General features: G+C 32.6%; 2 protein-coding genes across 2 annotated transcripts; both read right to left on the bottom strand.

Annotated features, from left to right (window-relative positions):
* Nucleotides 1–1,488: 1,488 nt before the first annotated feature.
* LOC102616366 (uncharacterized) lies at nt 1,489–2,340 on the bottom strand. The gene is made up of 2 exons (XM_006471339.4): nt 1,866–2,340; nt 1,489–1,761 (listed from the first exon to the last, which is right to left on the bottom strand). Exons 1-2 carry the CDS (start codon nt 2,206–2,208, stop codon nt 1,655–1,657), a joined length of 450 nt encoding a protein of 149 aa, XP_006471402.1. The 5' UTR covers nt 2,209–2,340; the 3' UTR covers nt 1,489–1,654.
* Nucleotides 2,341–2,803: 463 nt separating this feature from the next.
* LOC102615980 (hypothetical protein) lies at nt 2,804–4,172 on the bottom strand. The gene is made up of 2 exons (XM_052431726.1): nt 3,889–4,172; nt 2,804–3,278 (listed from the first exon to the last, which is right to left on the bottom strand). Exons 1-2 carry the CDS (start codon nt 4,029–4,031, stop codon nt 3,077–3,079), a joined length of 345 nt encoding a protein of 114 aa, XP_052287686.1. The 5' UTR covers nt 4,032–4,172; the 3' UTR covers nt 2,804–3,076.
* Nucleotides 4,173–15,146: the final 10,974 nt, after the last annotated feature.

Here is a 15,146-nt window from a genome sequence, read left to right as displayed (position 1 = left end):
TAAAAGAATTATTATAAAAATTGTTAAAAAACGAAAAAAGAAAAAAAGTGATAAAAACTGTGGGGGAAAAGGCAGCAAGTCTTCCTCTGAATAATTTGTACATGAAAGAACACCGGACATTTTCAGAAAGCAAAGCCTTCCACTGAATTTGGGCCATGATTCAGGACCAAAAGCCTACAAGTATGTAAGTGGGCTTGTCAGTTGTGTAAACTAGTATTGCGAGTTCCGACTTCGGACATTCGTTGCTACTAAACACACCCCATGTATTTCTGAGAACCTCCGATTCATAAATTTTTTAAATAATTTTTTTTTCTGAAAAAGATTCAAGTATTTTTTTTCCTAAGTTTTTCCTCCCCAATCCTATGTGTTCGAATTTGAAATTCTCAAATTACAACACATATTACACGAGACTATAACTGATATTTACAAATTAGATTATTACTTAGACCAATTAAATATATTTTTAAACTGCTACCCTTCAATTTAGAGGACAACAGCCCTAACCACTCAGCCGGCTTTTAAAATTAAAATTTGAAATCTAAGTCTATAAAAAAAAGTGATTTTTAACTATGCCTATCCTACTATATATATATTGGCATCTATCATAGACGCGTAAATCTTATAATAAATGTAAGTGATGACTGAAACACGCTTAACTATGCCTATCCTACTATATATATTAAAATGTACCTCACATTTTGAACACCGTTAGGTAATTAAAAAAGAAAAAATCAACAAAAGTTAATAAAATATAATCACTTGATAGTGCCTATTGCCTAAATTGGAGGACACGAAACCCAAAAATTACATGGTCACAACCTTGAAAAACAAAAATTCCAAGGTAAACGTTTTTAGGTCCACAAGTTGCCGCTTGTCAGGCAGCTGAAGAAAAAGAAGGCAAATATTGTACACGTGAAGTCATAAAATAATGGTACACAGGTGCGCTGCGAGCTGTGCTCAGCTTTTTAATTGAATTATTATTATTACATTGGAGCCTTCCAATTCAACATTCTCTTTATGCCTACAATTATTTGTTTATAGACTGAAAATTTACAGAATGTGCTTCAATTATTGATTTGCTCAAACACCATTGCTGTTCAGCTTTATTATATTTATATTTTGTTTTCTGATCATTATTTTAGACAAAAAAAAAAAAAGAAGAATTAGTAAACAATCTTATAGTGAGGTCAATTCGATTGAAGTCAATTCTTTCCATCAAAGAATTTGGAATTGAGGAGGTTTTATTTTTATTTATTATTAACTTTTTTTTTTTTTGGCCTAATCAGAGTCAAATGGGAGACATCTCAAATCTTCCCATCATTTTCATTTTTCAAGGCCTTTTCCTGAATTTGGATTTTAGCCACCCGAGTTATATGCTTCTCTCTTTTTCACTAATTGTGGATTCTACTATCATAAAAATTTACAATTATTTTTTCCATTAAAAAAAAAATTATACTTAACAGAGGTGGGGTACTAACAACACCACAATATTAAACAAAACTTTAAATCAATCCAAACACAACTCCATTAATTGTCCGAGCTTTCTAGATATGATTATATGAACATACATGCATACGTATGTACATAAATAATCAAGGTGCTTAATCTTAGCAACTATAAGTCTTAATTAACATTATTCTAATCTCTCCTTGCGTTAACAATGGTTCCAAAAGATCATTAACACCGTGAAAGAAAGCACTGGAAAGAGAATATTACCAGCAGGATTCAAGGTTCCACTCAAATTAGAAATGACCTTATCTTCTGCAAATTAAGAAACAGCATGCAAACTAATTAATTATATCTAACATCAAAACCAAAATTTACAAACTTGATAGAAATAATACTTAACAAGAATACAGACTTACTGCATTCTTTTGGATGGCAAATGCACTTCAAGCCAACACCACAGTTGCCATTAGGCTTCTCACACTCTTTACAAACATCTGGTAGATGGTCAGGAATTTCGTCAAATGAAATTCTTGTCCCCAACCCAACTTCTTCTTTGGATTCGACATCATCGTCACCCAAAAATCTTCTGTACGCCCTCTTGTAGTGAGGGATGGTTAGTGTTTTAGTTGTGTTTTGGTTTAAGAAAGGTTCTCTATTTTCAATTTTCCCACAAAAGCTTGCGGGAACCGATTGTGCTATAGAGGTGTTGATTATTAGGAGACTGAATATGAGAAGCAGCTGATGAAAAATGTTCTGCATATTTTCTCGCTTTGATGGTTTTGGATTTCAAACAATGAGAACGAATATATTGATCTTTTGTATTGAAAAGATCGAAAGTATAAGGGAATTTACTTTTTATCTCTTAAATAATGAATTGATGTTACTTTCCGCTCGGGCTCCTTCTTTTGAACTGGCTACTCTCATATTCTCATTTATCCTCATCTTTTTATTATTAGTGATAACTTGGGATGTGCAATAAAGGAATTTTATTGCACCTTTTGCAAGTGCCCTTTTACATTAGAATCTTTGCTTTTTCCACATCCTTTGTTTTAGATTCTGCCTGTTCCCCCCACCTCTTTTTTTTTTTTTTTTTTAATTTCTTGAGATTGCTGAAAACTCATCACTTCACATGAAACCTATCATTGTGTCTGTTTTTGAATTTTCGCAAGTGTTATTTCTAGTTCACATTAGCAAACATAAAGCAAAAAATGCTTAATTATACTTGTACCTTGAATTTTGGTCTCTTGGTGTCTGATTGGAGTGTGAATGATGTTTGTGGTAGACAGAGTTGCTATCATATAAATTACAATAGATTCGGTAGAGAAACAAAGTCAAAGAGTCCTTTCCATGATCATTGAAGGGAGGAAAAGTGATTTCTAGGCTCTAGCATTTACCAAATTCCACAATCAAGCTACATGCATACAACATATGTGTCCATAATACAGCTGGTTGAAATTGCAGAATTAAAGAACTTATAATAAGGCTATATATTGTGACAAACCAAATAGTTACTGATACTGGCAAATAATAATATTAACTCATAGAGATAAGCAAACCAAACATACACACGCATATAGCAGATTAATACTAATCTCACTTAATTATTATCGCCTAGAATTTTGGAGTGTCATGCTGCTGGTGCTTTGCCAAGCACGGTAGGGAAATCAAGCAGGACAATCTTCTCAATAGCAGCTGAAAATGTAGCCGAGAATTCGACGTGGCTGGGATGGCTTGCAAAGGTTGTATAGTCTTCCTTCTTGTTGAATGTCATCAAGAATGCATGTGTGAAGCCTTGCCTAAGCATCTCCTGCCCTTCTACATCTTGGCCCCTGTCATATTAAAATTTCTTTTTGAAGGTTATGGATTTTTCTTTTTGGAGGAAATTAAAAAAAAAAACAAATCTCTCTTTCTTGAACTCTGATGCGAGCATGATTCGATTCTCAGACCTCTTGTACTATCTCGAAAAAATGTAACATCTTCTAGTAAGCAAAAAGGGGATATTAAGATATTGGTTATGTTTACTTACAAGAAATAAAACTAGTAAAATTCAAGCATTTGATTATTGATCAGATTCATTTTTCATGAATATAAGAAAAAAAAAAATGTAACAGCTTGTAGTAAGCAAAATGAGATATTAGGGTATTGCTTATGTTTACTTACAAAGAATAAACCTAGTAAAATTCAAGCATCTTATAATGGATCGGATTCATTTTTCATGAATATAAATAACATCTCTCTTAAACTCTGACGTGAGCAGGATTCAACTCCGAGACCTCTTTTGCTGCTATCTCGAAAGATATAATCTCTTCTTACAAGCAAAAAAACTATTTCCTTATTGTCTAACACTAAAGAATATCTTATGATTATTAAAACGTTAAATGGTTTTTTGAACTCCAAGATAAAAGAAGGTTATATTAAAAGTACTAAACAAGGACTCACCATTCAAAAGATTTGACAGCATCAATCTCTGAAACTAGCTTTTTCATCCCTTTGACAATATCCTCCACAACCACACCTTCCTTGAACTTAACAATCACCAAGTGCTTGAACTCTCCCATTGCTGCCTCTTCACCCTCACCCATATATGCTCTTGATTCTTTGAAACCCTAAAGTGAAAGACTCACGTTTGCCTTGTTTTTATACACACGGAACCGCGTTAAATTATTTGTGTGTCAACTTTCACAGTAGCCTATCTCTATAGTGTCTACTGTCACACACGAGTAGTCACGACCCAATTCACCCCCCTCCTCATGTGAAATAGTAATCATCAGGAAAGACTTACAGTCTCTCCTTTATTGGACAGCATCTGCAGCACACTATTATGGAAAATGCACAGTGCTGTTGCATGGGCCGCACAGTGAAATTGTCTAACATCATTGTCCTATATATCTCTACTTTACCACAAGATTGTGGTCCATAGTGATATTATTTTCACTTTTTTGAATTGTTACCATTCTTTACGATATATTGCAATAAAAGTTTCCTATTTGGGTACACATTTGCAGTTTAATTCAGAGATTTATTGAGTATAATGCAGCCGGAGCATAAATTTACTCCCGTTCCGTATTTTGCAATAAGAGCAAAAAATTCTGAAACTGTTGATAACACCAGTTCTGTCATTTGGCTATAAACCTAATAGTAGTAGTTAGTGACATTTCTTTTGAGATTTGAGATTTTAAGATTTTTTTTTTCTTCCCTCTTTTCGTGTGGCGCAGGAAATGAATAGACCTTTTTTTGCAGTAATGGATTACTTTATTATTTGTTCCCCCCGTGAAATTCAGAAAATTAAAAAGTTATTTAATTATTGCTGAACTTGTTTCCCCCTTGTCGGTCCATGTCCTCCAGGGTGCTCCAATGTTATACGTTAAATCAATTACCACGACCACTCGTTTTGAAGGAATCGTAATCAGAGAGCTTTTTCTTTTCCCTTTCTTGATTGTTTTTAGAGGAAGATGAAAAATTTGAAGAAAAGTAGTTAGGTTACATGTTAAATCAATTAAAATATTGATATAAGATTAATCAGCCTGGTTCCCTTGTACATTATAGTGCATGATTATTGATCAATCTGCCAACTTTTATGACTGGAATTTCGTTTGAGTTTTGTCGTATAGCTTTTAGCAGATCTTGGGTATGGTCTACCCTAAAGATTTGCTAAGATTTCTCCTTGCAAACGAAACAAATGAATCATACAAATTGAGACCATTAATGTAATTTAACTTTAAAGATTTTCCAATAATTAACCAGTTAGGTAAATTAGGGAAGAAAAAAATCATAATTGTTTTCGACGTATAATTCTTGTACATGTATATTCACTCTCATATTAATTGTTAAATTTTTGATGAATTTTTCTTTTAAATTTTTTTCACAGGGTTGCCGACAGGATGGGCAATTGGGCAATCGCCTTGTGCGAGGAATAATATTTGAGTTCACGTCTACTCGTCTGGTAGTAATAATGGTCTGAGTACTAAAGACCAAACAGCTAAACATTCAACAACAAAATAACATAGCTGATTGGGCTATAGCTAGCGGCAGAGTCAAATATTCAAAGCCTGCAGGCTCCATCAATTCACTCTCTACTATACACACTCCTGCTTTTGACTTAGATTCAACCCTAATGGTACTGTTATTATCATACCTTTTTTTTAAATACTAGGATTTAATAGTTTGGATTATTCGGTGAATTGGGCCAAATTATCTAAGGCCCGGCCAGTTCATAAGACATTAGTTGGTAGGGTGTTCAAAATCCAATCCGATCCGCTCAATTCATATGATTCGTAGAAATTCAATCCGTGAATTAATGGATTAAATTGAATTAAAATTTTGGTAATCCACAATTGGTAGATTGGATATGGATCTACTTTTGTAAATCTGCAAAACTCTATGAATCCGCAAAAAAATTAAAAAGTATTTATTTAATTAAAAAATTAAACTTGTAAATATGGTATTAGTACTTATTAGTGAATAAATAAGTTAAAATATAATTACATTAACATTACATTATATCTTATTCGATAATAATATAAAATAAAAAATAATTAAATAAACAAATATAACTTTTTAAATAGTTAATTTTCATGTACTGATCTAAACGAAGGAGATTTTTTTTTTCGTTTTGGTATGTTATATTTTGAAACTTTATATGTATTTTCTAACTTTATTTAAATAATTAATTTATTTAAATCTTATTTAATTTTAAATTCGATCGATAGTAAAATTATTTTTATATTAATTTTTTTATTTAGTTAGTTTGTGGATTGGACATAAATAAAAATTTTCAGTCTGTAAAATGGTGGATTGGAAATGCATTGGGTCAAATATGTGTTCGATCCGTAGATGTCTGGATTAGATTTGAATTAAATATCATCAATCTGTGAATTGGATTGGATTGAAAATTATAATCCACAAAATCGTGAATCAGATATAAATTGATTTCCAATCCGTAAAATCCGATCTGCAAACACCCCTATTGGTTGGTTCTAATTTAAATTCATTTATTATTATTATTATTATTATTTTATCTCTCATAAGATTTGAATTCGAATAGCTATCTTAATAAAGTTGCTTGAAAGCTACCCAATCAAATCCCTAAAAACAGAAAAAAAATGTTTTGCTGGTTTTGATTGGTTTAGTTTAGTCCACCGCGGCACCGCTAAACGGTGATGAAAATCACAGTACGTTGTTCACGTAGAAATTATTCCTAATTTTTATGAAAATGTTATGAGTAAGAGGAAAAAAATAACGATATAAATGCAAATTGCCAAAGCGCATAAATGAACGGTTTTGATGACAGATTTGTTCGAAACAATTTTCTTGCATTTGTCCACTTAATTGATTCAATGAGGAAAAAGAAGAAATTTTTACTATCATTTATTTCAAGGGGATAAATAAGTTGTTTAGATTCTTTCAGTCAATAGTTAGAGTTCAAATTCCTCTCACTGAAAAACATTAAATGGACTCTGATTTTATTTTAATTATGGCTTATTTTTCCCCTGATTAAGTCCAATGATACATAATTATATTATGTATACACACCTTGCCCAATTAACAAAACTGGTCATATGAACATGCATGTATAATAATCGAAACTCAAACACGGCCATCATCCCCATCTTTCGCAACCCCTTCCACAAATCTAGGGTTTTCAACTTGAACAGCTCCAGCTTTGGGACTGATGATTACCCTTCTTCTTCATCATCATCTTCTCTCGCTTTAAGACCGGACCTGAAGCTGCTTTATGTAGTGAACCAAAATAATTTCGACACAGTTTGCCCTTGAAGGAATTTCTCCGAGCAACTTGAAGAAAGATTTTAGCCTGTAATCTTCCTCCGCGGTCTCGCTAGGTAGCTTCTCGAACGAGATGCTTTCTGTAACCTCACCACCGAGTTCTTTCCCGCTTCTCTTGATGCTTAGTGACAAGCTTTTGAAAGATGAGTGCTTTGCATTCTTGTCCTCGATTAGGGATGTTCGCGGATTGAATGTCCATCTATATCCGATCCACGATTTTACGGATTATAAATTTTTAATTCATTGATGAAAGTCAATTCAAATTTAATCTATATATCTGCAGATCGGATGAGAATTTGACCTAATTCAAATCCAATTCACCATTTTATAGATTGGTTTGCGGACTAAAATTTTTTAATTATGTTATAACCACAAACTAACTAAATAAAAAAAATTAATATAAAAATAATTTTACTAGCAATCAAATTTAAAATTAAATAAGATTTAAATAAATTAGTTGTTTAAATAAAGTCAGAAAATAAATTCAAAATTTCAAAATATAACACATTAAATAAAAAAAAATCTCATTTATTTATATCATTACATGAAAATTAACTGCTTAGGAAGCCATATTTTTTTATATAATTATTTTTATTTTATATTATTATCAGATAAAATATAATATGATGTTAATATAATCATATTTTAATTTATTTATTTATTAGTGAGTATGATACTATATTTACAAGTTTTATTTTTTATTAAATAAATATTTTTATTTTTTTATAGATCACAAATTTTTACTAAATATTTAATTTATTAAATGTAAATTTTTAAATTTTTAATTTAATTCAATGCACCTATCTTCGATGTGGCGGCAACAAACAGATGCTTTGTTGGATGCATTGAGCAGCTGCCTCTTACCAGGTGTAAATACCGGCTGGGTTTCGACACAAGGATCGAGATTAGGATCATTATTGTCGTTGCTGTTGTTACAGCTGCCTTGTTGATTTGAGATGCGTTGTTTATCATTCTTTTAGTAAACGATGGGACATCTACCCACCAAACAGATGGATTACATGAAGTTCCACTGCAAGCGTGAAGTTTGTTTATCTTGTTATTTTAAGATGACAAGTCATTCATTTTTTTTTAAAATGAAAGTACGGCATCTCATTCTCATCTATTATAATTTTCAATCATAAGGTGTATGTAGAGCTGGTAAAATTTGACACGACCCGATTACTCGACACAAACACGACATAAATAAATAGGTATGGGTCACCAAATTTAACACGATTATTAAATGGGTTGGGTCCGGGTCAACACGATTTTTTTCCGTATTGGGTTTGGGTTAAAATTCTTGATCCATTTATCCGATCAATGACCCGATTATATTTTTTATTTTAAAATAATTTACATATTCTTATCATTAAAACTCAAATATTAGAGATGATTTTCCTTTTTTTATTCTTTAAAAAGGTAAATATAAACATAATATTTTATTTATAAAATTTTAAATACATTTAGAGCTTCAATAGTGTAAATGTGTAAAAATTGATAGACATATATATCTTATAATATTTCCTTCTGGTATCAGAGCCAAGGGGAGGATAGTGTAAAGCAGTTTATAGTTATGTGTTTAAAGACTTGTGTTTTATTTTGAAGTTTTGTTGTGTGGTGAATTTTTACTGGTAGTAAGTCCCGTCTTAGGATAAGGTCATCCGTTTAGGGCTGTAAAACCATACCTGTAGCCATTCTGACAAAACCATAGATAGACCATAGGTTTTTACCCATGGACCCTATACACTGTAGAACATCATCCTTTTCTAGCTCTTCTTCCGGGAAGACTAGTGATTCAAAGCATGTTGTGAGTTCAGAAGAATTCTTTATTGAGAACTTTGATAAAGCAATTGATTGTTGGGAACTTCCAAAAATTTCTAAAGAAAAGATTTACAAAACAAAAAAGCTTGATTTTTTAAAGAATGATTATATCATAAAAACTGAAGAATGTGATATAACTCTTTCAAATCCTTTTGAAACAATTCACTTGTTTTCTGAGCATTCTTTAAAGAAATTAAGAGAAAATAATTTCAATTATGTTCACATCGGTCTTATTCAAGTCGGAATAAAACCCTTAACCAAAGAAGGCTTGGATACTTCCATCCTTGCTGTCCTAAGAGATGGACGATTCATCTCTTTTGATGATTCTTTGCTAAGTAGCATCGAATCCAGTCTCTGTAAAGGTCCAATCTCATTTGATTGTTATCCAAACATAACAATTTCACTTAAAGACAAAAATATTTTGAAAAGCATGATTTTACAAATCAAAACTCATAATTATAATATGATTGAAGGATCCATCCCAGTTGCCTTAATTTTTAAAATCTCGTATAAGGCAATGATCACTGCATTCAGTACACAACATAAATTCCAGTCAAAAAGAGATGAGACTCTTCTCTTGCAGACTGATTTGTCTAGAGCCAACACTGTCATTCCAAAACCTATTCAATGGAAAGATGTCCATCTTCCAGAAGAATGGATTCTTGAAGGAGCCGCTCCACCAGCGATTCCAAAACAACTTGAGCCCAATACAGAGTTGCAAAATGTGACTCAGTATTCAGATGGAAAAGTCAAATTGTCATTTAGAAGATCTGCTTCAACTAGATTTTCTGATAAAGAGTCATGCTCAAGTATTCCTTCATTAGAAAGGAAATTTACAAAAATCCCTTCTGTTATAAATCTTCCTTTTCAAAGTCAACCTAGGTTTTCAACATCAGATATACCTAGCACTTCTATACGATCTGTTGACTATGCCACTAGTGTTCCTCACCCTATCTACACTAGTAATCAACATGAACAAAGACAGGAAGAGAAGGAACCTTCTCCTCCAACTTCCCCTACGTTTTCTGCTGTTACAGAAAATATTATTAATGTCATTAAAAAGGAATTTGATTTGGATAAAGGTTTTCTGCATAAAGACTTTTATTCTGATTTAAATAAAGAAAAAAGACTTTGGTTTTTCAAACACTTTTTAAATCAAAGAAAAGAAATCCAACAAACTTATTATGAATTTGTAAATCTTCATCAAGTTCATATATTGTTTTTTGATTGGTTCGAAATATATTCTTCTAATAACAACATCTCTTACCCCTTCAAAGAGTCAAACCCTATTACTATTAGGAAGAAAACTACTGAATGGAAACTCTCCGAAAGTAATAGAACTGTCGATTCTGAGCATCCACCCCTCCGGAGCGTAACCGTTGACCACGGCGAACCTCCTATAGAAATCAGAGCTTCACCTTACAAAATCCACAAACCAAATGATACTGATAGTAATTTAAGTAGTATTATTCAACAGAATAATTTCTGTAATACTAACTTAAATACTATAGGAAAACAGTTGACTAGAATAGAAAACCAATTTCAACAGTCAACCATATCTGTTTCTCCTAGTCAAAAGCCTATTCCTTCAAAGTCAGATTCTGATAAAAAGCTTAAGGAACCTATTTTCAAACTCTTTCAGGTTTCGAAAACTAGCCAAAAGCTTGTCCATGAATCAAAATCGGATTTTGCCAAAGCCATTAGAGAACAATTAGATAGGATAGAAGCTGCTTCTTCCTCATCTAGCAAAGTTCAGATAGCCCCTGATACTCCTCAATCTAGCAAGATTGGAGTATTAGAAAAAGATGACCAAACTTCTATTGCCTCTTTTGACTTAGAAGCCTTTACCGAAGAACCTGTTTCTAAAGCCAATAAAATCCATTGGGAACTTGCAATCCCTACTTCCAAATCTCCACCTGATTTGACTATAGACAACAGGCCTAGTGCATTAAATCAAGCTCGTTATAATTCATCCTCTGTCTATGAGTGGAATATAGATGGAATGTCTGAATACAACATCCTAGGTGTATTGCAGCAAATGACCATGGCAGCCAATGCCTATAAAACCCAATCAGAAACTTCTGACAAGGCCATTGCAGAAATCCTAATTGCGGGTTTTACTGGTCAACTTAAAGGATAGTGGGATCATCTTCTCACTAAATTGCAGCAATTAGACATCTTTAATGTCATCCAAACTGATGAGAATGGCGCTCCCATTCTTGACGAATTCAATAACCCAATTCAGGATGCTGTTGCCACCCTGATTTTGACCATTTCCCTTCACTTCATAGGTGACCCTTCTCACCTTAGGGACAAAAACGCCGAGTTATTACACAACTTAAGGTGTAGAAAACTCAGTGATTTCCAAGAGTATAAAACCACTTTCTTTACTAGACTCTTCCTCAGGGATGATGCAAATCATGTAACTTGGAAGGAAAAATTCCTTGCAGGTTTACCCACCCTATTGGGAGAAAAGGTTAGGAATTCCATCAAAGCTCTCTATGACAATCGTATTCCTTATGACGAGCTCACTTATGGTGAACTAGTCAGTTTTGTCAATAAAAAAGGTTTAAAGATCTGTCAAGATTTGAAATTACAGAAACGTCTGAAGCAGGAGCTTAGGAGATCTAAGCAAGAATTAGGCAGTTTCTGTAAGCAATTCAACTATGACCCCTTTAAAGCTTCTACTTCCAAAGACTGTAATGGTAAGTGTTCTTCGAAATCTTACAAGAAACATTACAAGTCTAAGAGCCATAGGAAACCCTTTCATGATTTTAGGAAACTTCCTTATAAGAAACCTTCAAGGCCTTATAAGAAACATAGTTTCTCTAAAAAGAAAGAGTTTAAAGCCAAACCTAAAACCCCATTCAATTTCAAAGATGCTACATGTTTTAAATGTGGCATGAAATGTCATACTGCAAAGTTCTGCAGAATGAACAAAAGACTCCAAGAACTTGACCTCAATGAGGACATCCTTTCCAAAATAGCCCCCCTCCTTATAGAGTCTTCAGACTCTGAGTCTTCCATGTCGGGAGATAGTGACCCCCTCCAAGTAGATGAGTTATTAGATTCAGACACCTCTGCATCTAGCAGCAGCGATTCTGATTCAGACTCCTATTTAAAGAAAATCAATGTTTTGACTAAAGACCAAGAGATTTTTCTTGAACTTGTAAAGCATATTTCAGATCCAAATCTTTAAAAGGATTATCTTGATAAACTTTTGAAAACTATGGATTCAGACAAAGCCGGAACCTCAGCTGAGATTTCTAAGGTTCCAATTATCAAAAAGAATTCTTATGATCTTACTCAAATTTTGGATAAAAAGAAAACAAAAAAGATGGTTCCTAATATCCAAGATCTTCAGAAAGAGATAAAAGAAATCAAATGTGAAATCCGTGATTTAAAGGAAAAACAAAAAAGTGATTCTGAGACTATCCAACTTCTTTTACAAAAACAATTGCAGGATAAGTCAGATAATGAATCTAATCCTGATGATGGTGATGAAATTAAAGTGGAAAACATTGAGTCTGTACCCAATGATTTCTTATTTGTTTTAAAACAAATCACCACAAGAAAGTATTTGATTAAAGTCACTTTAATCTTTTCTGATGATTTTGCAATGGACGCCATTGCCCTTTTTGATACTGGCGCCGATTTAAATTGCATCAGAGAAGAGATCGTCCCCAAAAGATTTCATGAAAAAACAAAAGAAAGACTTTCTGCCGCTAACAATTCAAAATTGAATGTTAGTTCCAAAGTTGAAGCCTCGGTTTATAATAATAAAATTGAATTTAAAACTTCTTTTGTTCTTACAAATGATATACACCATGCTATCATTTTAGGAACCCCTTTTATAAATCTTATAACCCCTTATGCTGTCAATTATGATGGTATATATTTCAAAGCAAAATCCAAAGACCTTGTTTTCTCGTTTATTGAAAAGCCAAAAACTAGGAATCTAAACATTGTCAAAGCTTGTTCTGTTTACCAAAACAAAATCAATGCCATTCTTAAATCCAAACAAGATGATTTATTTTGTTTACAAAAGGATTTAAATTTCCAAAGAGTTGAAAGTCAACTACAAAGTGATTTTATACAAAGAAAAATCCTCGATTTCAAAAGCCTTATTGAAAAAGAAATATGTGCTGATTTACCATCTGCTTTTTGGAATAGGAAACAACATTTGGTGGATTTGCCTTATGAAAATTCTTTTGATGAAAAACAAATACCCACCAAAGCACGTCCAATCCAAATGAACATGGAGTTGGAACAACATTGTAAAGATGAGATTAATGATCTTGAAAATAAAGGACTTATTGTAAAATCCAGATCACCTTGGTCTTGTGCCGCTTTTTATGTCAACAAAAATTCTGAAATTGAAAGAGGCGTTCCTAGACTTGTGATAAATTACAAACCTTTGAATAAAGCTTTAAAATGGATTAGGTACCCAATACCTAATAAAAAAGATTTGCTCCAAAAACTTTGTTCAGCTTTCATTTTTTCAAAATTTGATATGAAGTCTGGTTTTTGGCAAATACAAATCCATCTTAAAGATCGTTACAAAACAGCTTTTACTGTTCCCTTTGGACAATACGAATGGACAGTAATGCCCTTTGGTTTGAAAAATGCACCCTCGGAATTTCAAAGAATCATGAATGACATTTATAATCCCTACTCCGAGTTTTGTATAATTTATATTGATGATGTGTTGATTTTTTCTCAAAGTATTGATCAACACTTCAAACATTTAAAGACTTTTCATCTTGTTACAAAAAAAGCTGGCCTGGCCCTTTCAAGTACAAAGATTTCATTATTTCAAACAAAAGTCAGGTTCCTTGGTCACCATATTTCCAAAGGCACTATTACCCCTATTGAGAGATCACTTTTGTTTGCGGATAAATTCCCAGACAAAATTCTTGACAAAACCCAATTACAAAGATTTCTTGGAAGTTTAAATTATGTTCTTGATTTTTGCCCTAATATCAATAGGATGTCTAAACCTTTGCATGATAGATTGAAAAAGAATCCTGTTGCTTGGTCAGAAGAGCATACTAAAGTTGTTAAATTAATAAAGCAGTCTGTAAAAAATATTCCTTGTTTATTTCTTGCAAATCCTGCATTACCTAAAATTGTTGAAACTGATGCATCTGACATAGGTTATGGAGGTATATTGAAATAAAAAGAAAATGATAAAGAACAGATAGTACAATATGTTTCTGCTCATTGGAATGATTGCCAGAGAAATTATTCTACTATCAAAAAAGAGATTCTTTCTATCGTTTTATGCATATCAAAATTCCAAAGTGATTTATTAAACCAAAAATTTTTACTTAGAATTGATTGCAAAGCTGCAAAACATGTTTTAGAAAAGGATGTTCAAAACATTGCATCAAAACAGATTTTTGCACGATGGCAAGCTATTTTAAGTGTTTTTGATTTTGATATCGAGTTTATTAAAGGTGATAAAAATTCTGTTCCTGATTTTCTAACCAGAGAATTTCTTCAAAACAGATAATGCCGCCAAAGAAGAATAAAGGTAAAGCAGTTCTCAAAGACACTGGTTCCCAAGAACCTTCCAAAGAATCCCTTTCAACCCCTTCCAAAGAAAAATTACTTTCTTCAGCCTTACCCATCAAATCCTGGATTGAACTGGTTGAAGAACATGGCTCCCAATACAAATCTATTTCTTCTGATGACCAAGTAAAGCAATGGATGAGTTCCATTACAAAATCTCCTGAGCTCATGCTCGCCCTTCAAAACCTTTCTCAAAGCCAAATTTCTCCTCAAAAGGAAATTGAAATTACAAAACCCTCTTCCCAAAATGTTGTTGTCTCTGCTGAAAGCTCATCTTCCCAAATTGTGCTTTCTCAGCCAACACCTTCAAAGAAAACCTCCGATTGGTTTGATAAAACCCATTTTCAAAACATTCTTTCTATGGAAGATGGATTTTACCATTCTGATCCTTTTCAAAGTATTTCAAAGTTTTTTCCCAAAGGCTGGTTTTTCAAACCATGGGATTTGACAAAACCCCAGTCTTACTATCAAAGCATTTTGGAAATAACTGAATCAGTTAAATTCAAACATTTCTTTCT

This window comes from Citrus sinensis, chromosome 8 (genome assembly GCF_022201045.2).
Source record: "Citrus sinensis cultivar Valencia sweet orange chromosome 8, DVS_A1.0, whole genome shotgun sequence".
In the NCBI taxonomy this organism is placed as follows: domain Eukaryota; kingdom Viridiplantae; phylum Streptophyta; class Magnoliopsida; order Sapindales; family Rutaceae; genus Citrus; species Citrus sinensis.
This window is presented reverse-complemented; position numbering and strand designations above follow the sequence as displayed.